Raw genomic sequence first — 25716 nt, 5'->3', positions numbered from 1 at the left:
CCCTTTTGCTTTCCCAAATCAATACAATGCCTGGACCCAAAAGGCTCAGCTCAAATACGAAGTGAGCAGCACACATGGTTCTTCTGTGGCTCAGATTTTCATCTGAGATGGAGAAAGTTCAATCTGATCCAGAGAGGAATCCGTGTCCCCACACATGGGCTACACCCTTGAACCATATTGCACAGGGCTGTGCAAAGTCCCCCATCCTTTTGCCTGATGTGTTGCTATGCAGAGGGCCAACATCTGGCTGAAAGCAAACCCTGGAATGGCTGTTTCTCAGAGGCTGCCTCACAGCAGGGAGGTAGAGGAGAGATTTTCCTCCTTTCTCCCCGTTTGCTGCTACTGGAGTACCTCGAAGCACCAGTCTTTATAAGAGAGGATGGAAGGAAGAGATCAGTGGCTGGGTGTGGTGAAGAGGACTGGGTTGATACATAGGAGACTCACTCCAAATCTGGATTTGGAAATAAGATGAGCTACAGTGGTACCTCGGGTTAAGTACTTAATTCGTTCCGGAGGTCCCTTCTTAACCGGAAACTGTTCTTAACCTGAAGCACCACTTTAGCTAATGGGGCCTTCTGCTGCTGCCGCACTGCCGGAGCACGATTTCTGTTCTCATCCCGAAGCAAAGTTCTTAACCCAAAGCACTATTTCTGGGTTAGCAGAGTCTGTAACCTGAAGCGTATGTAACCCGAAGTACCACCGTATTCCCCCTTTTTTTTTGGAATGGGGAAGAGAATGGAGTTCACCCATCACTACGCCAGAGAGGGGGTGTGGTTGTACATTTGCTGGGGCCCCCAAACCAGCTTAACTTTCTCAGTTAGATCCCAAAGGAAGACCTTGTTCTCTCAACCTTTGATTCAAGGGTGGTAAACCATGATGTTGCTGGACTTCCAACCCCCATCATCTCCAGACCATTGGCAATGCTGGCAGAGGCTGTCGAGAGGTGAAACCCAATGATATCCTGTGGGGCCACAGGTCCCCCCGTCTAGCCCACATTTAGCTGCACTCACTGTTCCCCAGATTGGGGAAAATGATTCAGTTTACCCCCAACTGTGTGCAATCGCTCCATCTTGGCTCTTTCAGGTTCAATTAATACTAATAATAAAGACTCCTGCAACAGATAGACAAGTCTGCAGTGTTTACATATCATCCAACGATGCATACATTAAAATTTAAATAATAATTAACATTTTTTTTCTTTTTTAAAAAAGAGACATCGTCATCATAAAAGGAAATGGATTTAAAAACAAGGAAAAAAATGCCCACTTTTCTTTCTTTCTTGTTCTGGAACAGGTGGGGGCTGCTATATTGCCCCCACTCCAGCAACACAGGTATACAAATCCACAATGAGAAGTTTGCCATGGGAGGGGTGGTAAGAGTAAAATTTTACCATTGATATTGCTGTAGAACTAGTCGTCATCTTTCAATTGCACCAATTCTGGGCGTTGCCAGAGCTACCATGTGAATAGCTTCTTGTAAAAGTCCAAAAATGAGATGATTTGGAGGCGGGATGAAGGTGGGGAAGAGAGAGAAGCTGCCTGCATGTGATGCTGGAGAGAAAACTAGCCACAAATGGCCAGAGAGAGAGAAACTGGGACTCAGAGCCAAACTATCAGTGACATTAAATGCACCTTTATAATTAATATGCACTCTTTAAAAAATGCAAACAGCCATGGTGATCGTGGTGAATAATTATTAAGATCACAGTAGGGCAGGAGGAGGAATTGAATATTTTCCTTTTCTTGCTGCAGTCATGCTCATTAAAATGTGCAATTGGAGCTGCCATCCCAATGCAAACAGCAGCTTGGGAGGCACAATTTTTTGCCAGGTGATGTGTCAAACTCCCCCTCCCTGCCTGCTGCAATCCTGATAATTATCAGCGCCCCACTCCAGAGTAGCTGATATTTGCATTTAGAAAAATGTGCCTGTTCAATGCAGGCACATTTAAAGTCAGGAGTTTTTCTCAGAACTAAAAGGGGACTATGGCAAGGCAGTGAGATCTAACAGGAAAAGGGCTGTAAACTTGGAATTTCCTAGAATTGGGTTCTAGTAGTATAGAATACAGGCTTCTAGGATTTCGGGGAAGAGTGGGTGACTGATGACAGCTGCTAGGATCAAAATTTCCAGGCGCTTTGGGAGCAATGAAATAATTTAATTGTGCAAGGGGAATGGCCTGTTCAGCAGAATAATTGTAAATATATGCTTCCCATAAATTTGGAAAAGTTGAATTGAGAGAATAAAGACGGCTGGTTTGCCATCTTTAATATCAAGTGACCCGATTCAGACAGTCAATGACACATAATTTCTCTAAGTTCTAATTAAACTTGGCCCTTACCCTGTCAGTTACACCCAAATGGAATAGCTCTCCCTCTCACACACCCATATTAACTGAAAATTAATACCAAACCGTTTTCTTTTCCTTGTCCTGCCTCGAATCCTCTTGCCTTTCTTCCATATGGAAAGAGTGGATCTCATTGTGACTGAGACCAAACTACATCCCTTTTAAATCCAGGATGCCTCAAACCAGATTTACCTATGTTTCAAGGATTTAAAATGGCCGCTGTCCTAAAAAAATGCACTTCATCCCTGGCTTGCGGGTAATGGGAAGTTTAAAATGCTCACAGCAGAAAAAGACAAGGCCACACTCCTGTTGCAGTCAAAGACCTTTGCAGGCTTACAAGCACTTTGCAGTAAATTTCACCAGGTCTTCGCAAAGGAGTTTATAAACTTTAGTTGAAAAGCGCTTCACGTGGCTCTAGCAATCACGCCTCAGGACCGTAATAAGTCCTGCAGGACCCCAGCTGCCATACCCAAGGGTTTGCCTGAGGCAAGTTAAGTGGTGGAAGACGAGATTTCTAGTTAGAGAGTTGTGGGACGTGGAGGTACAATGTCCCGCCCAATAATTTAGAGCTTTATCTGGTTAGAAGCTGTAGAAGCTAGATCTTCAGCACATTCAAAAGTTCACTCTCTTTTACTCCGGGTTAATTTATACGGAAACATCACATCCTGGCCTCTGACCTCATCAACTACTTATTTGGGTTTGACTTCCTGCGGCAGGTATTGGGGAAGGTGGGGAATATCCAACATTGAACCATTCTGAATATCCAACATTGAACCACGAGAGGTCAAAGTGTGTTCAGGGAATGCTCATCTGTTTTGCGTTATGGAAGAGCCTTTTGGTTTTAGACAGGAGTCCTAACCTTGAAGTAAACTGTTTAGGGAGGGATGGGATTGGGGTGGGGTGGGGGAGAGAAAGAGAAGGAGAAGAGAGTGTTGCTTCAAATTTCAGTTCATTCCAGGCAGAACTTTGGCATCAACCACTTCCACTGTGTCGTCTCAGCACAGGAGATGCCTTCTTACAGAGATCGCTGGTCTGAAGTCAAAGTTCCCTCTCAGATTCCTCTTTCAAAGGTATGGAGGCATTTGGGACAGGGAAGCCCCAGATTTCTTGATGGTAGTCTTTGAGCATCAAAGTCTTTGAACAGAGAAGGACTTTGGAGCGGGGAAAAGCAGAACTGATTTCGCAGACAACGGTCCAGTTGCCTCTGCAAAGGTTTGTGAGTAGCAGCTCAGTTTCTTGGAAATGGCAGTGACGGCAGTAAAGAGGGACTGAAGGTTTCTTCCGACCCTGTCCCCTGGCTGTGAAGAGTCAAGAGCTGTCAAGTCACACAAATGTGCTGGCTATTCCTGCTGTAGAGGAACTGGGTAGTGTTTGACATTGTGTCAGTGTGCGCATTGGTCTGCCTGGCTCTCTGCTTCCCCCTCGTGGCTGTCAGTTATGTTCACTTCCATTCGCAAATGCCACCTTAAAGGGGTGTAGCAGTACAGCCCTTGGTACTTACTAGAGGCTCAGAGCCGGAATACGGGGAGACACAGTGTAGCTGGTTTGGCAACAGACTCTAAGGGGTGGCCTACACCTTCAGGGAAATGGGTGTGGAACAGCTCTCCAGGGACTGTACCAGCACTAGAATGCAGGTGGGGGAAATCAGGGGACCGAATATTCCCCTGTAGTAAAAACAAAAACACCTCTCCCTACAGAGAAAACTAGCGTATCAGAGAGACACACTAGCTTACTCTTGCACATGCTTTGCTCAGGTGTGCAGGATGCTGTTTTTATGCAGTTGGCCAGGGGAAACGTGCAATTTCCCGCCTGCATTCTGAAGTGGTACAGTCCTGAGAGTGCTTTCCCATCTCCTTATTATTCTGAGTATGTAGACTGGATCTAAATTGGGGAAGCATAAACAGGTATAGTCTGAAGGTCCACTCAGGCGGGGAACCTTCCCTTAATGTAGTCCCAGCGTGTCGCCCTCTCAGTCCAGATGGGGTCAAGCTGCAGAGGGGGCTTCAAAGGCATCTGCCTGAGTCTGCTGGGGGGCATAAGACAAGAAACCGCTCAGAGAGGGAGAAGCTGCCCCCCAAAACAGGAAGGCCCTCTTCAGACTCTTGCAGAGTCCCTGGCACAGACAAGGTTCCTGCCCCCGTAGGCAAATCCCAGAAGGCCAAGTGGAAGCTCTGGAGACGTGAACTAGGGGAAGGCGGGCAGAGGGCGTCGGGTGTGCTGGCATGCCATCAGGCTGGCAGAGTTGCGTGGTGGTCCAACGATCCAAAGGATAAGGGGGCAGGGGGTTGGCTGGTTGGTTTCATGGAGCTCAACGCAGGTGGGTTTGTCGGCAGGTCCTAGAGGGGATGCAGGAAGGTAGAGCGCAGGGAGGGAGGAGGAGGGGCAGGAGGACCCCCGCTTCATGCCTGCTCCTGCTTCTGCTTCACCGAGATCCGTTTCTTGCGGGCGGCCAGCATCTCGTAAAACGGATCCACGCTCACAGCAGCCCTGGGAGAGGCAAAGGGAGGAATGGGGACAGGTCAGCCACCAATCAGGGAGTTGCCAGGTCACGAGGGATGTGTGCGCATGGCGGGAAAGTCTCTGGCATTGCATGGCACTCTGCTCTGTCCCAGCACCGTGTTTTGGATGGGGGTCAAGGAGTGCTGGGATTGGTGGAGTCTGGTCCATCAGAAAGAACCGAGCACCAACCCAGCCTTGGTCTGCCGCCAGCAACCTGTCTGTCTCCTTGCTTGCACTCCACGCAGCCCATAAAGAACAAAATCAGGTAACATATGGATCTTTGACAAGGTCAGCATGATAAACACTTAAGCGGGGGGTGGGGTGGGGGAGACACAGACCGCCTGAAGTGTAGGAGATGGGATGAGGAGGAAATCAGAACACAGGCCAGACATGTGTCATTTGGGGAAAGCAGAGAGAAGCAGGAAACTGCGCGCCTGCTCCTGATGGTAGGAATGCTCCCTGCCTCAGCTAGGATGCAAGACCTCCGGTCTATTCCTTTCTTGGGAGAGGACTGTGATTCAACAGAGGAAATAAGGAAGTCTGGAGAGCCAGGATTCCTGGATTCTCTAGGCTAGGCCTGACAAACCTTTGACTGTCTAGATGTTGCTGAAATTGCAACTCATCAGTGCTGGCCACTGGCCCTACTTGCTGTGGCTGATGGGAACTGTAGTTCAGCAACTTCTGGAGGGCCAGAGAGTCACTGTATCTGCTCCAGGTCAGTGGTCTGCAGCTAGTAATGTGGGACTGACTTAAGTTACGTAGTAAGAGCAGTATAGAAACATTTGCTTAAAAGGAGTAGAAAGCTAGGGCAGGGGAAGGGAAAAAGAGAGAGAGGGTGAAATTATGTTTTGTTGTGGTCAGAGCAAAAGAGAAACATTTTGAGAAATCTTTAGTGCAATGAGAAAGGGAGCCTGTGAAGTTGGGGGTTTTCCTAGCAGGGGTTAGAATGGGTGACTCACTATCTGTGTTGCTTTTTCCAAAACAGCAAATGCATCACGCCTAAGCTCCGCAGCCACATCACGCTCTGACCGCAGCTGTTACATCACCCACCCTCTTAAGAAAGGAGGTGTCATAGCTACACTCTTCACACAACTCTTCTCAAACTGACAAATCTACTTAACTCTCATCCGATCAACCCCAAGTTTTCCTGCAATGCCACTGCAGGTCCGATTACTGAGGGAGATGCTTTAATTTCATTTTCATCTGAGAAAAAAATAGTTTAACCATCATTTAAAAGCTTTGTCCGATTCCTGATCTCAATGGCTGGGGGGAAATCAGCAAAGGAAATTTAAATGAATGTGCCAGCCTTGGGAGAAGCTCTCGGTTCGTAGCCCCAGGGTCTTCCCAAAATGTACCAGTTCTAACTTGCTCAGCTGCGATGGCCTTCTCCCTCCCTGCCCATCAGCTCCTAGGAATCCTTGCAGAAGGGCCGCAGCTCACTGGCAGAGCCTCTGCTTTGCATGCAGAAGGTGTTGGGTTCAATTCCTGGCAACTCCAGACAGGGCTGGGAGAGACTCCCTGCCTGAAACCCTGGAGAGCCGCTGCCAGTCAGTGCAGGCAATACAGAGCTAGATAGACCAATGGTCTGGTTCAGTATAAGGCAGCTTGCCTACGCTCGCTGGGAATGTAAGATCTGCAGCAGCTTTGCCTCCCCTGAGCATCATATCCCAGGCTTTCTTAGAGAAAAGGCATCTCGTAAACCAGCATGTCCACAATGCCAGATGTGCCCTGAAAAAGCTGGGAAGTCAAAAACTGGACAAGGAAGATATATATTCAAATGTCTTGGGACCTATGTTGCAGCCTGATCTAAGGTGGGTTGCAGCAGCATCGCCAGGCACCTTCATTATATATCTTTAGGCACCCAGCGAAAACGTTCCTCTTCACCCAGGCCTTTGGCTGATTAATATTTATAGCCTTTTAAATGTGTTTATTTGGGAGGGGGGGGTATTTTTGGGTTGTTTTTGTTTCAACTATTTATTTGTACTTTTACCTTATATTTTTACCTTGTGAACCGCCCTGAGATCTTATGATGAAGGGCGAGAGATGAGTCTAATAAGTAAAGAAATAAAAACAAATAATAAAAAAGAAAGGGGGAAAAAAGCGGAAAAAATGGTCCCCGAATACATTTTTAAATTAAAGCAGCTCCCCAAAAGGCTGATCAAGGTATATTTCAGGTTGAGGTTAAGGATGGGCCTGGGGAGCCTAAAGAGAGATGCCCTAGGATAAGTGAGGTCTAGAAATCTGAAGGAGGTGTGTCAAATTCTCTGGGAAGTGAGTGTGGTGTTTAAGGTTTTAAGAAGGGCTGCAGAACCTATGGCCCCCCTCCAGGTATCTCTGGATGCTCAGCTCTCATCAGCCCCAGCTGACCAGGAGTGATGGTGGTTGCATGTCCAGCAACCTCTAGAGGACCAAAGGTTCTTCATTCCTTGGCTAGAGATGGAGGAAGAAAATGCTGTTGATGGGCGTAGGATTCCCAGGACCCCCTCCCCCGAATGGAATGGTGCCTTATCCTCACTTGATGGATTTGATCCATTCATCCTTCTCCTCCTGCGTTGGCGCCGAAATGCGGTAGACCATGTGGTTCCCCTCGACCACGCGCCCGTCTGCCTCCGTCTTGCAGGCTTTGATAAGCTGGCCCTTGTTGTTGGGAATGTAGAGCTCAAAGCAATTCTAATAACAAAGAAAAGGGAGGGGAGAGAGAGAGAAGTCCCTGAGAATGGCAGGTGTCTGTGAGCAGCCTCACCTCCTGCGCTCTCTCCCGCGGTTCAGAAAGAGGGCTGGGCAGGACACAGGAGGAAGAAGGCAGGTGGGGAGGCTGACTGCACGGGATCTTGCAACCAGCAAGTGGGCAGGAACACATCATGGGATTAACGTTTTGTGTTTTCAAAATCTGCTGCTGTTAGTTACTATTAAGAGCTCCTCACCATTTTCTGTGACAGGAGGAAGGCGGAATGGAAGTTCCTTCCCCACCAAACAAAGGAAAAGTTAAGCAATTTGGTAACATTGTTAAATTAATAAGAGAGTTAGAAAATAATAATGAAAACCACTTAGGATTCTTAAATAACTGGAACTTGAGTGTCATATAAAAGGAGCGCTGGGCATTTCTAGGAATGTATTTGGCTATCTCTTAGTGCAGTTCCTGGGGAAATTCTTAATGTAGCTTAAATGTATGAAATTCAAAGGAATCTTATGGATTTTTTTTTTAAATAGACAGAAGAGGAAAGAATAACAATTGCAATGCTGCAACCCAGCACAGTGGTGCCTTGCAAGATGAAATTAATTCGTTCTGCAAGTTTTTTCGTCTTGTGAATTTTTCGCCTTGCGAAGCATGGTTTCCCATAGGAAATGAATTGACGGTTTCCCATAGGAATGCATTGACGGTTTTAAGAAAAAGGTGCAAGACGTTTTCGTCTTGCGAAGCAAGCCCATAGGGAAATTTGTCATGCGAAGCAACTCAAAAAACAAAAAACTCTTTCTTCTTGCGAGGCATTCGTCTTGCGAGGCATTCGTCTTGCGAGGTACCACTGTAGTTATGCTGATTTTCATGGGGCATCAAATAAGAGAACCACAGCCAAGATGCAAAAACAGCATACGGCAGTGCTAACTCACTGGTTTCCGAGGGTCTTCCACTTCCCGAATGCTCAGGTTCTCCAGAGGGATAATTCCTCTTGGTTCCTTGTCCTGTCAGCGGATCAAAGAGAGAGATGGAGCTGAAATGGAAGGTGCCTGAAACCTGAGCTGGGAAGGGAATGGAGAGGAGGGCAAGGGCCTGATCCAAGAAGACTTGGGGGAGGGTGCAGCTCAGACCTCAGGGCTCCTCCAGCTTCAGCCCTCTGCCACTGCAGCAAACAAGCAGGGCTGGCACCTTCTTCAAGCATTGCAGCACTTGGTCTTGGCATGCCAGATGGCACTCCCGTTCTTTTATTTGTGGCCAAGCTTTTTTTTTGGGGGGGGGGAATATGAAGGGTGGTGTGTTTGTTGCTGGCTCTGCTGACCCAGACAGGGCTGAACTTGCAGGACTATTCCCCGTGTCCTGCCCTCTCTGCCCCAAGCAAAGAACTCTGGAGGAGCTGCCGTGCTCCGGGTTTGGGAATGGCCAAAGTTCAGCTGCAGAGCATTTACCTGCTTTGCAGGCAGAAGACCTCAGGTTCATTCCCTGGTTATCTCCAGGGCAGGGCTGGGAATGTCCCCTATCTGAGACCCTGGAGAGCTCCTGGCCAATCACTGTAGACAACAGTGAACTAGGTGGACCACAAGGTCCGATTCAGTATAAGGCAGCTTCCTCCAGTGCCCTCCTCGGTCTCTGTTCCTCCCGACCCTGGCCGTTTGGCACACTTGGGCGGCAGATACCGCCCTGGGCTGGGGCTCTTGGGTGCCAGGTTGCTGGCTAAGGGTGGGAGCAGGGGATGGGAGCAGGCGGGGAGAGAAACCGTACTAACTGTTGTGTATTCAAAGTAATAGAGGCAGTTGTCAGTCAAGATGAACCAGCGTCTCTTCCACGTCTTCACTCGCCCTCCTGAAAGCAAGAGAGGAGGGAGGGGGGAGGGATTTGTGTTCGCATTGATGCGTTTTCTTTCCGCCACTTAACCCTTCCCCACCCGTGGAGCCTCGGGGGGGCGGGAAGCCATGCTTACGGACAGAGCCGACGCAACGAAAAAGATTCAGCAGAAGTGTGAAAAGAAAAGGAAACAAAATAAACAAACAAAAAGCTGACGAGGGGAGGCAAACGACAAAGGGGAATCTGAAAATGGCACCCCAGGGCGGGAAGAAGGAAACTGGCAGCAAACACTCAAAGGAACCACAAAGCACAACGGCAAGTGTGGGAGGAAGTTCCTGAAGAATAGGAGTCTGTGGGATATATTCTCTCTTTCGTTCTTGTGTGGCTTTTGCTTTGCAAGCACTGGGTATCCCAGCAGGCTACTTTGAGATGAAAGTGACCAGTGGAGGGCCTTCAGCATCCTCTAAGGCAGCCTCCCAGCAACAGCCTCTCTGCTGTTTTGCAACTGGGGGCGGGGGCAGGACTAGCCTTGTGGTGACCCCTCCCACCCCCCTTCAAAAAGAAAACAGAGCTGCAATTTGAAAAAGGCATTTTTGCCTCTAGGCAAGGTTCTTCCGGAAGAGGACTTGCCAGCTTAGGATGCTTCCAATGTGTTTTCAACCTCTATGGGAGGCAGATTTTGCTGATGAACTGGGTTCTCCTGAATAAACACCACTTCACATATTCAGTAAAAGGACTCCTAATGATATGGACCTCCAGGGAACCGCCACCAGTTTCAGCATGCAAGGCAAGCGGTTGCTACAGGCTTGAAGGCCAACTACTTCTACAAAGCTCAGACTTATCCCCAAATTCTTACTCCCAGATGCTTCCACAAAGCCAACAGACATTCCTGGCTTCAGGCAAGGTGAATACGCTCGCATGTCTGCACGTCTAGCTGGAGGGGTCTCATATATGCCACTGGGCAAATGTTTCAGCCCTTGGGGGACGCTGATTTTGGAAAAAATGCAGTTCATCCTCTTTTAAGCTCTCCATTTCGACCCAAAACAAACACACACTTGCCTTCATTCTGCTCCTCCCACCTTACCCATTAAGATAGCAGTCCTCTGTCTTTCAGATTCAGGCCCCCCTGTTAACATGGGACCCACTCTCCGTTGTTTTCTTCTTTTTCTTTTTAATAACACCTCCCACTTTCCTGCTTCTCTCTAGGGTGACCAGATGCAAGAGTGGGGAGGGCTCCTCTGCTTTTAACAGTTACAAAGAGGGTGTTTCAGCTAGGGATGTGAAGGCCTGGAAAAATTGCCCTTCCATTTCCCCACCCCTATTTGTTTCTGAAAAACTGTGTGTGTGTGAAATTTCTCAATTTCCCTTGCTTTCTCCCATGCCTTCACGGGTTAGGCTATGGGTTGCAGATATTCCTTCCCTCTTAGGGACCCTCAGAAGCGTGCTATTGGAGCCCATTTGACCCCGCATCCTGCTTTTCCACCATGGCCAATCAGATTCCTCTGGGGAGCCCTTGAGCAGGGCTTGAAAGCCACAGCCCTCTCCTGCTGTGGGTGTTTTGCTTCTGTGCCTGCAGGTTGCACATAGTCGTCTTCTTTAACAAGTACATAACAAGAGTTCTGCTGTTATCAGGCCAGGATGTTGGGCTAGCGGGGCCTTTGGGATAGCCCAGCATTCTGTTTCCACAGGTAGGACATGAGCACTATAGTTCTTGAAAATTAGAGCTGCCCTTTCTCAGCACCATAATATACTTTCTGAGGTGCAGCGACCTGAATTACACACAGCCTTCCAACAGAGAAGGTTGCCAAATTTATCGAGAGAGCAATGAGACTGAGAGCTGTTATCTGAATGACACCAGTGTTGTCACCCGGATTCCTTGCCTAGGATCTTATGATTATTATCATCATTATGTTTTATTATTATTATTTTATTACTTCTGCCAAGTTTTAAGTACTGAGATTATTAATTTACCTAGGGTTTTAATAGGTCACAAGATTTTATGGTAACTATATCTGTAATGTATTTCTGTTGGTGTTTGCCCTTTGATGCTATGGCCTGTCGGCTACGCAAATAAAGTCTACTACTCAACTCAACTTCCAAGGGCAGTCAAAGCATAGATTTATACGAAGGCTTTATGATATTGGCAGCTTTATTTCCAATTTATTACCCAAGATCCTCAGCTAGCGGTGTTTCTCAAACTTAAGTCCCCGGCTGTTGTTGGACTACAACTTCCACCATCCCTAGCTAGCAGGACCAGTAGCCAGGGATGATGGGTGTTGTAGTCCATCAACAGCCAGGGACCCAAGTTTGAGAAACACCATATTAAAAGGTATGGTATACCTGTCCTCCACTGCATCTGGCCACCCTCTCTCTGTCAGAATGCCACTACTGAAACCTGCTTTAGGTCATGGTGTGACCCATTTGTGGGTCCTCCTTATCGACCGGCTGAAGGTGAATGCATGTATACCCCTTCCAGTCAACAAAGGAACCCAAGTTCCATATTTAGTCTTCCATTCCTAGCCCCCTGAATCTGTCCCTGAGCACCCAGCACAATTCATTTCCACCCTCGCCCCCCCCCCCGCCTCCCCTCCAAAGAGCACCAGGCAAACCAGCTCTCGGCGGCAAAGCAAACATGCCCCCCTCTTCTCACCTACCTCCTGGGTTGGGGGGCAGAATTCAGACAGTGGAACAAATGTAGTCCGCGCCGTGGGACGGTGGAGGAGAGAGGGGGGTCAGGGCAGCAGTGGTGGGGAAAGAGGGGAGAAACAGAGGTGGGGTCCGGGGAGTCAGGATAGAGAGAATGGGGGTGAGAAAGAGAGAGAGAGAGCAAGAGAGAGAGAGAGGAAGAGAAGGAGAGAGAAAGAGAGAAAGGAGAACAAGTTACATCAACATAAGGTAGAAGTACATGGTCAAATCAAAAATCCTCCGACACAGACACAGGCATTTGGGGGCATCAGGAGTGGGGTGGGAGGGGCAGGCACAGGGAGGAAGGGTTTAAAATTTTATTGGGGTGGATGTAAGGTGATGGGCGTCAATTGGCTAAATAACGTAGACCCCTAAACTCTGGCACGTCACAAGAAAACCTACTGCTAAAAGTGTAGATGAGGTTGGCATTAGGAATGGTTTTCCAAAACATCAGCCTCCGCAGGGAGCTGTGGAAAAGCTGTGGTGGATCTTGACATCTTAACCAGGCCAGGGATCGGGGTTCTAAGTCCACTTCCTTCTCCTCCTTTTTCTTTTTTTAATAAAAGGTGTGTACATTATGCTCCCCACTTTTGTGGGGGGAGCGAGGGGGTTCCAAAAAATAACACTGCTTTCTTCAGATGCCTCCATCTTGAAGCTGTGCTGATTCGGCCTCCTAACACCTCTCCTCTTTGCTCTTGATTGGCTGGCCTCCAAGCCAAGGGCAGCCAATGGGCAACTGTATTGTACTGGTGACACCCCCTCCCCAACAAGGACAGAAAGGAGGATGTGGTGGTAATGAAACTTGGATTCCATGTTGCCCTCTGCTCTGAACAGGAGGTGGCTGAGGTGGAAGGTCTGCCCTCACTGAAGCTGCTCTAAGTTTAGAAGAGCAGGGTCAAGCACGGCCACCCTCACGCCAATCCCCCTGTGGAGGACAGCGGATGGAGGTCTTGAATAGGGGCTCCCACAAGTCAAGACCCAATAACTCACCTCCTATGCCTTGCCACCGCAAAGATGCCACATTATGCTTCTGGACAGCAGTAGCAGCCTATTCTGGACACTTAAATCATCTCAAGGACCAATTGCAGCCTCACCGGGCCGTATAAGGCCCTGGCCTTGGAGTCTTCCATTTGAGTTACTTGTTTCTGGTGTGAGGATACGGCGTAAGTTCCTCGCCCCCCCTTAGATAAAGAACCCCGTTTCTGACCCATCTGGCCACCGTCTGCTGCTCTGAAACGCAATCCTTGCCCATTTGTGGCTGCGCATCTATTACAGGGCTGCTTGGACAGCAACACCCATGTTCTACAATTCAAGCTCTGCAATGGCATCGCCGTTTTGGGAGCACCTCACTCACAAACAGCTCAGTACTTGGGAAGCTGCCCGAGGCAACAGATCCAGCAAACAGTGTGTCTGGGGACTACAGAGATGTGATTGTTTTCTGGCAGAAGTTATTCCGGTGGGAATTTCACTAGTAACCCCTAACTCGATTCTGGGAACTTATTATGATTAAGGAGCAGATGAACGTCAGACACTGAATATGGGACCAGTTTTAGGCTTCGGCATTCTGTAAATCCCATAGTGGTGGTGGTTTTTTTGTTTAAGAAGGCCACTTTCAAGCGCTTCAGGTTGGCTTGAAAACTTATCCGCAGCCACTGGCGAAATATTAAGATGCCAGAGAGGAGCTTTAAGAGAAATTTCAGTAGCTGACTTCTCCTACTTTTAGAGGGATTCCGAAATCCCAGCAGACCCCTCTCATCATCCTTCAGAGGAGATCCACCTCAATGAGGAGCTGGGGAGGGGGAAGGGAAGAGGAGGGAGGATCCCGGTTTCCGCCCGATCCTTGCAATCCGATGAGAAGTGGGTCCAAATGGGTCATGATGTATTTGCTGGTGGGTGGGAAAAGGGCTATTGGGGTGGATTTCAGGAGGATCCCTTTGATCTGATGAAGAGAGAGGTCATGCTTTAAATGACACAACAGGCGGGTGGGGGGGAAGAGAGGAGAGCGCAGAGACGTGCAAAGATCGCGGGGGGAGCGGGTAGCGGTGGTGGTAGGGGGAGGGCAAGGGGAAGGGCAGCGGGGAACGGAAGGGGGGAGGAAAGAGACCACAGTATTTAAAGGGGAGTGGGGGGGTGGGGGCCACCTCTCACCCAGCTTGAGGAGCCAGCCCTCGCGGTCAGGGTTAAAGAACGTGTGGGTCAGGTCGTTCCCATCGTCCTCGGGGATCTTGAAGGGCTCGTTGCGGATGCTGTCGTACAGATTCTGGGGGGGTGGGGAGGAAGGGGAGGAGTTACAGGCAGGATACAGCCCTTCCCAAGGCAGAGAGAAAAGGGGTGTGTGCTTGTGTGTGTGTGTTTTCAGTACAGCACTGAGACCACCAAAGATACAGCAGAGAAGACACAACACCAGATAGAAAAAGTGCTCACAACGAAGGGCATTTTTTTTGAAATCAAGGAGGTCAAAGCGTCTCACGAGCAGGCGGAGGATTCCCGAGTGGGGAAGACGACTACGACGGTCTCCCCCTCTCCCAGAAAAACACCCAAAGAACAAAGCAACAGGCCCATTGAACCCCCCCCCCCACCTCAGGCCTCCCCTTTCCCTCTGGCAGGCCTCTCACCCGCAGCAGCTCCTCAGGCAGGTCCCCTCCGTCGTTGATGCCGCGGTTCATGGTGATGAACCTCTCGACAGTGGGCTTGTCGCGGACGTTGGGATTGTGGAGGCTGGTGTTCAGCATGATCACCGCGAAGGAGAGGACGTAGCATGTATCTGCGGCAGGGAGGGGAAGGAACAGAGGAAAAGAACTCAGTACCTGCCTCGGCACGTCCTTCTTGTGCAGCTAATTCTGCTTTATGGCGGGGTGGCTAGCAGGCAGGCTACCTCGCTCCCCTGCCAAGGCCCTGCTGATTTAGGTTGAAGCGGCAAAATATATAAATAAATCGGTGCAAACAACTATTTGTACTGATTTTTAATTGCATGTTTGTAGCTTCCTTCATTTCTTGTATACCTCATTTCATCAATCTGAGCAAAATAGAAGATGATAAAATACAATATTATATTGGGCACCTATATAAATGAAGCAGTAAGAATAAGAATTAAAAACTGTGCAGCATCTAGAACATCTCGTTACAATTTCTACCCCAGGCAGAAAAATCTTTCAAGTAGTCTTCCAAGACTCTCTGACTTTGCAGTAATAAAAGCTTTAATTCTATGAAATATTTGTGCGTGGTGTCAATTAAAGCTGATTGCTCTGCAGCTCTAACAGTTTTCTGACTGATCCTACAAAATATAGAGGAGGCAGTGCAATTGCAGATGGTTCTACTTCTGCCCTCAGCCAGAGTTTCCTTTGTTTGCATTTGTTTGGCTTTGGTTTGTTTCCCAGCTTTTGCAAAGAGAGGAGCAAAGCAGCAGCAGGCAGGTAGGTGAAGGAGGCTCGTTCCTCTCTGGTCTTATTAAGCCAAGATATGATTGCCTGAATGTGATCAACATAACTGAATTTATTTTCCATCCCGGAGAACACAGGAGCCCCACAATTCCCAGCACCAGGTAAGAGTCGCATTCCCTTTTCCAGAGAACCCAGTACCTGTGGACTGAAAGACTCCCGGGTTGCACAGGCAATACCGCTGGGCAAAGGCCTCCATCATACGGTCAATTTTCTGGGCTTCTCCTGGCAGTCGGAAACTCCACAGGAATTGCCTAGATTGGGTTTAGAGGAAAGACGATGAACAGAGAAAAGAATGATTTCAAGGTTGTGGGTTTGAGCCCCACGTTGGGCAAAAGAGATATCTGCATTGCAGGAGGTCAGACTAGACAACCCTTGTGGTCCCTTCCAACTCTACAATTCCATGCTTTTATGCCTACTCTGTAAATACTGCGCCTATACTTTATTCTCTGTATGTAATATTTTGTCATTTTGGTCATGCAAGTTAATGCAAATATAACAGAACGGACCTCCAGGACAGTGTTGTAACTGATGACTTTCTAACCCCTTTCTAGCTCTATTACTCTGATTTTTTGCGTGTGTGGAGGGAAACATTGTTGAAAAGAAATGCCTGAAAGCCTCCTTATGGTGCCTTTCATTTGCTGCTTTCCTGCGGTGAAGCAGCTTTCCAATGAAGGTGCCCGATATAGTCACATTTACACAAGAACTATGCACATGCAGCTAACGGAATTCTGTGTACTGGATATAAAATAGCTGTGCTCAAGGAGAACGGGAGGGACATGTGACTGGACAGGAGGTTTTTCTCTCTCTCATAGATAAGGCTGCACACCCAGCATGCATTTAAAGCACATGACTTCCCTCAAGGAATGCTGGGAACTGTAGGGTTAAGGGTGCCTGGAATCATAGCTCTGTGAGGGGTAAGCTACAGTCCCCAAGAATTCTTGAGGGAAGTCATGTGCTTTAAATGTATGGTGTGTACAAAGCCTGAGCATACAAGGGCCCCACCATGTCTTCTTTGCTTGTGGCCACGTGGTGTGTCTGTGGAAAGGCAACCGTTACACTTCAAGACTGGGATGTATTTTTGAGGCAGAGGAAAGGAGCCAAGAGTGCCCATCACTGGCTGAGGAAAACGCCACTTTGCTGGTGCCATTCCCGCCTCCCCCCCCCCCCCCCAGCACAGGAAGGGAGAAGGCGAGAACCTGCAGCTAAAAGGCTGAGAGACCTATTCCAGCAAGCCAGGGCTCTCTACTCTAGAGGAGGGCTGAGGATTCCCAGACTCACCTGAGCGCCTGCACAAGGTTGAGGTCAGTAAATTCATGCAAATCGACAAAGGCGTGGAGTACTGCGATATTAAACTCCTCCCTGAATAAAAGGTGGAGAGAGCTACAGTTAAGACCTCCCCTTTGAACCCACCTCACTCAGCAAGGCCCCCACCCTTGTCTCTCTCCTGCTGACTCTACTCCCTCTGCTAGGCAAAGCTACTTCTCACCCCATCCCTATGATCCTCTCCCATGTCCTGGAGACTCCAAAGCTCCACCACCACGGTGGGTTATAAACGGTCACTTCTGTGAGGCTATTCCTCCCCCATTCCCCGACCCTTCTCACCGCTCGCCCAGGTAGTCGCCAATGGCTGTCTTGTTGAGTCCTTCCCCTTTGTAGAGGAAGCGGGCAATGTCCTCGGGGGTGGAGCGCAGCAGTTCATTTTCCACCAGGAACTGGATTCCCTGCAAAGAAACAAAACAGAGAAGCTGAGAACCGTAGGACCCAGAGCTCAAGCACGCCCCTAAACATTTAAGTCATAGAGATACTTCCCAGAGAGTACTTGGGAGGACTGGCTCCCTAACCCACTATATTGCAATTCTGAGGCAATTGCAGAGAACTAAGGATTCGTGATTCTCCCATCCAGCAAAAGGAAAAAACGTTTCCGCTACCTTTTCACAGGGGTGGGAACAGTTGGCCTTCCAGATGCTGTTGGACTCCAATTCCCATCAGTCCCTGCAAGCATGGCCAATGGCCAGGAATGATGGGAGCTGTAGTTCAGCAACATACAAAGGGCCACATGTTTCCTAAGCCACAAACCCCAGAACAGAAGCAGACAACCTGCACCCCTTGGCCTAATTTCAAAAGCAGTCAGTTCTGACCTCTGTCAAGTGTCCATTTCCTGTCAATCCACTGAGGAGGGAGGAAAGGCCAGGAGAGGGGGAAAGAAAGGGAGGCGGCGGCAGAAAGATAGTGGAGGTAGTGGCAGAAGGGATTCCATCCCACTTGTGACTCTAGCCCTGCCCTCACTTATCATGCAGTTCCTGAGAGATTAGCCCCTCCCCCCGCCAATCACATGCCTTTTATGACTCGTCATTTCCTGAGGCGACTCTATGCAACTGTAATGCCTGATCAATGTCAGAATCCAACTGCTGCATGAGAACAATAACTATCACCACAGCTTTGGGGGGGGGGGGGGACTGTGTTCCACCTGTTCCAGGTGGATGGCTGAAGGTGCTACATATATTGGTACCAGAAACAGTCACTGCATGAACACAACCACCCCAGCCACCTACTTTTTTGGGATCCATGTTGAATTTCTTGCGGCCCATCCCCATCTTCCGGTTTCTCTGAAGCGTTTTACTGTACAAGACAAGGAAGCGCACCCATCAGTCCTTTGGCCCTTGAAAGAACACAGGGGCTGCAAACCTCTAGAAGCAAATGGAAACTCTGGGGAAATGCACATGCTACTTCCCACCTGCACTCCAAAAATGGAACTGCCAGTCTCAAAAGGCCTGTGTCACATGCTTACCCCTAAGCGTCCAACCTGGCTCTGAACGATGGATTATCAGAGGTGACACTCTTTACCATGACAGGCACACTAGCAGACACTGAACATTCTCTCGAAAAATGAAGTAAGTGGTAAGAACAGCCTTGTGCCTCAGCCGACCAAAGATCCATTATGGCCAGTGCCTGGTTTCCAACACTGCCTGCCTGGCAGTTCACAAGCCCTTGTAAAAGTGGCGAAGTTCTCAAGCACTTGTAAACGGCAAAATGGAACCAGAGAACTCATTTGCTTACCCTCTGTTACTCATTAAGCAGAGAAGGGAAGTTCTAACTTGAGGCTGGCATTGACACGGGAGGAATCAGGATGTGTTCACAGCATGGTCAGCATGGGGTTCTATGGGGAACTCTACAAGGAGCTACATTTTCCCCATCATGTACCATGCATAGAAAAGGGCACTGTAGCCCAAGGTTTTCTGGGATATTTCTCTGATGGTTTAACATGGTCTCTAGCAGCTGTTGGAAAAGAAGAGGGGAAACCTGCTACACAAACAAGTATTTATTGAGGCTAGGGTTTTGAATGAATAGGAACCACTTTTCAATATGATATAAACATACATTTATGTTTGTAAATGTATTTCTGCACACCTGGAGGCTTCTCCACTCCTGGTTTCAATTAGGGCTGCAACCTAATCAAAGTCATTTTAATCCATTAATCACCTGAGTTTTGGTTGATTAATTGACTAAGCTTTTAATCACATTTGCATATGGGGGAAAACAATTATTTCTGAGGCAAAGATGTACGTGTGAGCGGAGGAAAGCTTTCTTTTAAGATGGTTGCTTGCCATCTGCAGTTTTTTAAAAACCTCTTGTACAAACACACACACACACACACACACACACACACACACACTTAAATACATGCTGCCCAATGCCTAAGGGACATCCTTCTGGTCAGCTGACAGTTTGTTTTCCCCAACATGGAGTAATCTAACTGATTAATGGATTAAATGTTGCAAGAAAATCCCAGGCAATCAAAGAATGGCAGGCAAGGAGGTATTGGGATTAGCACATTCTGAGCTTGAATGCAGATGATGCAGGAATGAGGTTAGTTGCTGCCAGAAAGGCTTGTCCTGGCACCATGATATAAACAACATTCTGCAAGCGGCCACACTCTGTACTGCAGCCCTCCAGATGTTATCACACTCCAACTCCCAGTGTTGCCGATGGTCCGGGTTGATGCAAGTTGTAGTCCTGCAGGATCTGGAGTGCCACAGGTTCCCCACACATATTGTTAAGGAATCTCTGACCGGTGGCCAAGGCAGGGCTATGTCCAAGTACACAGGAGCCTGCTTCATACAGCCAGACCATTGATCCATCTTGCTCAGTACTGTCTACACTGACTGGCAGCAGCTCTCCAGGGCTTCAGGCAGCGAGTCTTTCCCAGCCCTATCTGGAGACACTGGGGGGCAAGGGACCTTTAGCACCAAAGTGAGATGCTCTACCAGCAAGGTGCCGCCTGCAAAAGAAGGGAATCCCTCACCTTCCCTCGTTGGCTTCCAGCCCCTCCACCTCATTCATGGCTTCGCTGAGCTCATCTCGCAGCCGCTGGATTTCCACCAGGAGCTCCTGCTTCCGCCGGCGGATGTTGTCCAACTCTAGCCTCTCCTCCGGCGTCAGGTCTGGAGGCACTGGGGCAGGGGGAGAGAAGATGGGAAGAAGTGTAATATTCTAGCCATTTTGATCACACACCCTGCTGGTGGCAATGGAAGCTGCAGCATGGAGGTGGGAACCAAGTCAGAGGATACAATGGGCACAGAGTCAGCTTTGCACCCTGGAAGACCAGTGTTATAAATCAAGCAGGGAGCCTATGCAAGTCGAGAAAGGTTCCCCACTGCTCTCTCCAACTTGCAGAGGGCAATGGGGTGCAGTGTATTCCCTCCCCCCCCCCCACCGCTATCCCTCATTGTGGGAGGAATCAGAATGCCTGGATAGGGTCAGAGGCAGATAAGTATGGTAAAGAAATAGAAAAAGCATAGAAAGGGGGTTCCATGTGGCAGGTTAGGGGTAGCTAATACTTTAGATGGTTCCTGGGATTGGTGAAGAAGGAAGAACTGCCCCTGAAGCAGAGTGAATGGGAAAAGCTGAAGCAGGTGGGATTTCCATTTCTATGTCTACTGTACAATCCTATTCTACAGAAACCCCCTTGACATATAAGCAGCACATAAATTAATCTTACTCGGAAGTGCCAGTGAGTTCACTGGTAAGTTAACTTCCAGACAGGACTGCAGCCTTCCAGATAGGATTCCCATTTGAACCTGCCCAGACCCTTCTTTGCATGCCGCTTCCAGGGGAGATTTATAGTATGGTGACAAGAAAATGGGCCTTTTCTGCAGCAGTCCCCATTTATGAAATGCTCCCCCCAGGGAAACCTGCCTGGAGCCAACCTTGTTATTGTTTCAGCACCAGGCAAATGTGTTGTTTCAGCACCAGGCAGCGGACAGCACCAACAATATATTTTACTGTTACATCTTTTAAAAATAACATTGATGCAATTTTATCATTGCATTTTTTACTTTGGATGTTAAATTCTTTGGGATTTCTTCAGTCGGAAGAGATGTATGGATTTAATAATCCTAAACCTTCAAGAGTATTCTCTGGATCGGACAAAGCTTGTACACTGGAGAACACACATTCAATTAACTTATTATCACCCCCATCACATTAATAATGATCCCCATTCAGTGAGGACTGAGGAGTGAAGTGTGATCTGAGTTAGTGGCCACAAACATCTGGATGTGGAGGGTGATGGTGCTTCCAGTTTTATAATGTGGTGTAGCAATCCAGAGACAGACTTGTGAATCTCCCTCAGCCTCCAGTCTTCAATATGAGGATAGTTGCACACAAGATAGTTGCAAGGCCTGTTGCTGCCTGTAGGTCTAAAGTATCAAACCACAAAAAGGGGCCGGCCAGTGCATGATTCACCCCTCTGGGCCTGTCTCCTTCCTAATCAGCCTCTGGGGGTAATCAGGGAAAGAAGTTAGTAATTCTTCCCGGTCTCGGAGTTGGGTGTGACTGGATCATCCAAACACTCCCAATACCCAGATGTGAGTACTGCCAGATGTGGCAAAATTACCTGTCCTCAGATGAGACAGCATGGTGTTGCAGTTAACGCGCCACACTAGGACTAATAATAATAATAATAATAAGACTAAGAGATAATAATAATAATAATAATAATAATAATAATAATAAAAATAGACTAAGAGATCTAGGTCACTCCCTGGGTGACTTTGGGCCACTTACTATCTCTCAGCCTAACCTACCTACAAAGGTGAGAATAGGTGCACGTGAAAGAGAACTAGGTATGCTGCCTCAAGCCCCTTGACGGGAAGATAGGATATTAAATAAATAAATAAATACAGTGGTGCCCCGCAAGACGAATGCCTCGCAAGACGGAAAACCCGCAAGACGAAAGGGTTTTCCGTCTGCAGAGGCGCTTCGCAAGACGAATTTCCCTATGGGCTTGCTTCGCAAGACGAAAATTGACGAAAAATTTTGAGTTTTTTTTTTTGCTCCAAAACCCCTTTTTCTGAATCGCTAAGCTGCTAAAAGCATTTTAGCAGCAAAACTGCTAATCCCTTTAGCCTTAAAAAGCCGTTTTTAGCCCTTAAAGTGCCAATAGCGCTAATAGCGCTAATCCGTCAATGGGCTTGCTTCGCAAGACGAAAAATTAAAATTATTTTAATTAAAAGGATATGTTCCTTATCTCTCAGGAGCTGCTGGGGGTGAGGGAAGAAATGCACTGCAGGGGAACCTGAGATGACACAAGTTCTGAAGCACTTACATAAACTCCTGAGCGCAATTAATCAGTGGCACTAATAATTAATTAATTGTGCTCACACTGAGCTTTCATCCAGCACTGGGCTCACAAAGCAACTTCAATAAAATAAAATAAAATAAAGAATCAATTTATTGTTCTTGGAAATAATGATGCCTGACCTTCCTGTGCACTGCAAATAAAGGGCAGCCCCTTCAAGAGATAAGATCCTCTCTGACTCATTTTCCAAACATTCCTCCACCCCCGCAGAATGTTTAGCCCCGGGACACAGACACCCCTCATCCCCAAGAGAGAAATGGTACAGACCATTATTTAAATTACTGTAACTTTATTTTTTTAGTCTTCCCTCCTCCGCCAACCGAAATGGCTCTGCCGGTTAACGCCACCCCCCCCACTCAGCCAAGTGGTACGACCCACACGCCCCCTCCTTTCATTGTAATAGGTACTCCCAGCTGCTCCCAGCAATGGTACATTCCAATTCCCCCCCACTAGAATGGTACAGCCTTAAAAAAACCACCACCTCCGCCCTGACATTCGAATGCTGTACATCGGGTATGGCTCACGTCACTAGTTCCATACAATTTTCATGTCTGCTCCTTAAATAAAATGAGATGGCCCACTCGCACATCCCCCCCTGTCACTGGTATGGTTCAGCCCAGCCCCACCCCTCTTTGTAAGGGATCGGCCCCGCCCCCTAGTCTTCTCGCTCAGAATGGCTCGGCCCGCCTACCCGCTTTTCCCATTGTAGTTACTGGACGGTCTCACAATGCTCCCTTCCGCCTGCCTCGCCCTTCTTTAAGCTTCCCCGTGGCCGGGTCTCAGGGGTCCCTACCATAGATGCCGTCCTCCATGGTGACCAGAGTGCCCCTAAAGGGGAGAAATGAGAGCTCCTCACTTTCTCCGTGTCTCCTTTCTTCGGGGCTCCCAACGGCTGCGCCTTCCTCCCGCAGCAGCCTGGTCCTGCACTGAAAGGAACGTTCCGCCCCGTGCGAAGGGCGTAGCCAATAGGAAAAGAGAGACCCCGCGGAACGCCACTTGGCAGCTCGGAGAGGGAGCCAATAGACATGGCGTGCTTTTTCTCAGAATTGGGATGTACGTCCATTTCAACCAATAGACACCTCCCTGGCGGTATTGACAGGGGAGCTATTCAATGAAATCTGGGACTTCTCCTAACAGCCCGCCCGATATCTGTGGATATGCAGTCGACGCTATAGACTTTCAGCTGTCCCACCCACTCTATACGCTTACCTAGAAAGCAGAGTGATAACTCACGATGGCTGAGAGGGCGCTTCCTGGTTCCTTTCCACGCTGTTTCCATCCGTGGGAAACCACGGAGAACGCGAGCCTTTTCGTGGACCGTTGATTATGCAGTCGGACAGCCAAACAAAAGGCAGCGCCAGAGAGAGGAGTCCGTCATGCCCTTTATATCTCAGCCCGTATTTCACGCGATAAAGATAACGCGTGTGTAGCTTTTAAACGTTTTGAAACACAAAATCCACACTGGCAGCGGCTCAAGTGCAGCCCATTTCCACATCGCTGGTTGGTTTGATTATGTATAGGTGGCCGCGTGGGGCGGGGAGAGGTTTACGACAGCCCTGCAATGTAGCCTATTGTTCATATTATAAGTTATAGGCATAGCTGTCAACTTTCAGATTTGAAAATAAGGGATCAGCAGCCTCGAAAATAAGGGATCAGCAGCCTCACCTGTCCCGGGGGCAGTCTACGGGATATCTAACAATCCGGGATAGCAGCGGGAAACGGCGCTGGAATAAGGGAATTCCCCGCAAAAAAAGGGGAAAGTTGACAGCTATGGTTATAGATCGGGGTGGTTTGGATTTGCAGCCCCAAATTCCCCATACAAAACACTTGGTCGTCGAATTCCCCCTTAAGCCTTCCTGCCAGAATCCAGTTCTCGGTTGCATAACTGCAACGACGCCCCACTGGCTTCCATGCAGCAGTGCTGCGGCTTTATGTAAAATCCCTACCCAAATCCACCCTGCCAACGATCAGGGTTAAAAAAGAAAAAAGAGCACGACATCCCCTCCCCCCCAGGAGGTCACGCCCAGTCTCAAGTATGCTAGAATCCTCGATTTCTCCGTTTGTTTCCTCTTGGCAGCTCTCGCTTTTTTTCCAGTTTTAAACCCGGAAATCCGATATCCGTTTGACAGTCTATACGGCACAAGTCTATGCACTCCAAAAGATACCCTTGGTGTCCCGCCCGCGTTGCTTTATTGTCAGTCATGACGAGTGATGTGCAAAGAAGCCAATAAGAGAGTGAGAGAAGGCTCTGCCTGAGGCACGGCCAACGGCGCGGACTAGAAAGGGAACACGCTGTTGCTAAGAGGGGCCTAGGCGGTTGCCATAGACCCCCAGCAGCCTCACCTAGTAATTCAGTTGGATAAAGCAGGCCTCTTTATGAATATTAAGAATACAAAAAGTCGTGCTGTACCTTAAAGACCAACACGCATATTTAGGCATGAGCTTTTGTGGATGGCACAGTCCACTGCCTCAGAGGCACAAAGTCAATATCCTCAGTTGCTGGTGATGTGGCAAAGCTCCTCTTGAGGCCCGTTGTACAGCCAAGTCCCTTTTACTCACCAGCAATGACAAGTAACACCTGAAAATTCTCCAAGAAGCCAAGTTTTATTTCTTACATGTGTAGAAAAGGTTACAGCGAACAATCAAGAAAACTATCAGAGGCTAGAACCTCAGTCTTCGTTCACACACAGTTTATACAGCAATACAGACTAGACATGCAAAGCACCCATTGGTATGGTGTAACAGCTCACCCTAACTGCAAATACAGATGTTTCCACACTAGAGCTATCTAGGCATTTTCCTGTTTATACATCTAAAGGTCAAGCCCTTGCACATGTCTATATCTTTCATTTACACACTTCTCTGTTCTTTTCTTGATTCCTGTACCTTCAAAAATATTGTTAGCATTGTAGGCAAGTGTGGTAGAGTTGTCTTTCTTCATATTCCAGCTCCCTTCTTCCTTGCTCTCAAAACTTAATGGGGGTGGTGGTGGAGAGTGAGATATATATATACAGCATGATTCTAAATTAACACATTTACATTACTAATATGTGAATGTGTAAAAATATACACACAGTTGTCACCCCTATGTTCATACCAAGGATCTCTGAGTCCTGCCTCAACATTCCTATTATTCTGCATAGGAACATAGGAAGCTGCCTTTTACTGAGTCAGATCATTGGTCCACCTAGCTAAGCTTGATCTAATCTGATTGACTGAGACACTCCAGAGTTTCAAACAGAAGACATTCCTAATCCTACTTGGAGATGGTGAGGATGGGACTTTCTGCATGCAAGCAGGTGCCCTACCACTGAGCAATGGCCCTTCCCCTTGTTGAACACTTTGCTCTGCCAAGTGCATAGATTTGTTCTCCAATAGTCCTGTTCTACCCTGTTTGAAAAAAATCAATGAAATCTCATGCAGGTTCAGAAGTAAACTCCCTTAAGTTCAGTAGGACTTACTCCTAAATCAGTGAGCACAGGAGTGCAGCCTTATGTAGTGTTTGCTGCTTTAGTTAAACATGTTGTTGTTGTTTAGTTGTGTCCGACTCTTTGTGACCCCATGGACCAGAGCATGCCAGGCACTCCTGTCTTCCACTGCCTCCCACAGTTTG

General features: G+C 48.2%; 1 protein-coding gene across 3 annotated transcripts; it reads right to left on the bottom strand.

Annotated features, from left to right (window-relative positions):
• Positions 1–1123: 1123 nt before the first annotated feature.
• CYTH2 (cytohesin 2) lies at positions 1124–23124 on the bottom strand. 3 transcript variants are annotated; one of them, XM_083409362.1, is made up of 12 exons: positions 22897–23124; positions 19767–19914; positions 18016–18082; positions 17066–17184; positions 16742–16822; positions 15602–15714; positions 14639–14787; positions 14172–14283; positions 9280–9356; positions 8450–8521; positions 7356–7510; positions 1124–4828 (listed from the first exon to the last, which is right to left on the bottom strand). In XM_083409362.1, exons 1-12 carry the CDS (start codon positions 22913–22915, stop codon positions 4741–4743), a joined length of 1200 nt encoding a protein of 399 aa, XP_083265488.1. In that variant the 5' UTR covers positions 22916–23124; the 3' UTR covers positions 1124–4740. The 3 variants fall into 3 exon arrangements, 2 of the variants coding, with proteins under 2 accessions (XP_083265488.1, XP_083265489.1); XM_083409363.1 differs by having other exon boundaries at positions 22960–23053; XR_014504289.1 differs by lacking the exons at positions 1124–4828; positions 7356–7510; positions 8450–8521 and having other exon boundaries at positions 9280–11123; positions 11433–14283.
• Positions 23125–25716: the final 2592 nt, after the last annotated feature.

Source organism: Podarcis tiliguerta (genome assembly GCF_965153285.1).
Source record: "Podarcis tiliguerta genome assembly, chromosome: 13".
NCBI classification, from domain to species: domain Eukaryota; kingdom Metazoa; phylum Chordata; class Lepidosauria; order Squamata; family Lacertidae; genus Podarcis; species Podarcis tiliguerta.
The sequence above is the reverse complement of the archived record's forward strand: the minus strand, read 5'-3'. Positions and strand labels throughout refer to the sequence as shown.

Bases quoted from the DNA above. Each gene is read 5' to 3' on its own strand.
- CYTH2 (XM_083409362.1), bottom strand. The intron at 14,284-14,638 runs GTGAGAGGCCTG...CCACCCCCCCAG, and splicing joins TGCCTGAGGAGCTGCTGCGG to AATCTGTACGACAGCATCCG. The intron at 9,357-14,171 runs GTGAGAGGTGGC...TCTTGCTTTCAG, and splicing joins GGGCTGGCTCCTCAAGCTGG to GAGGGCGAGTGAAGACGTGG.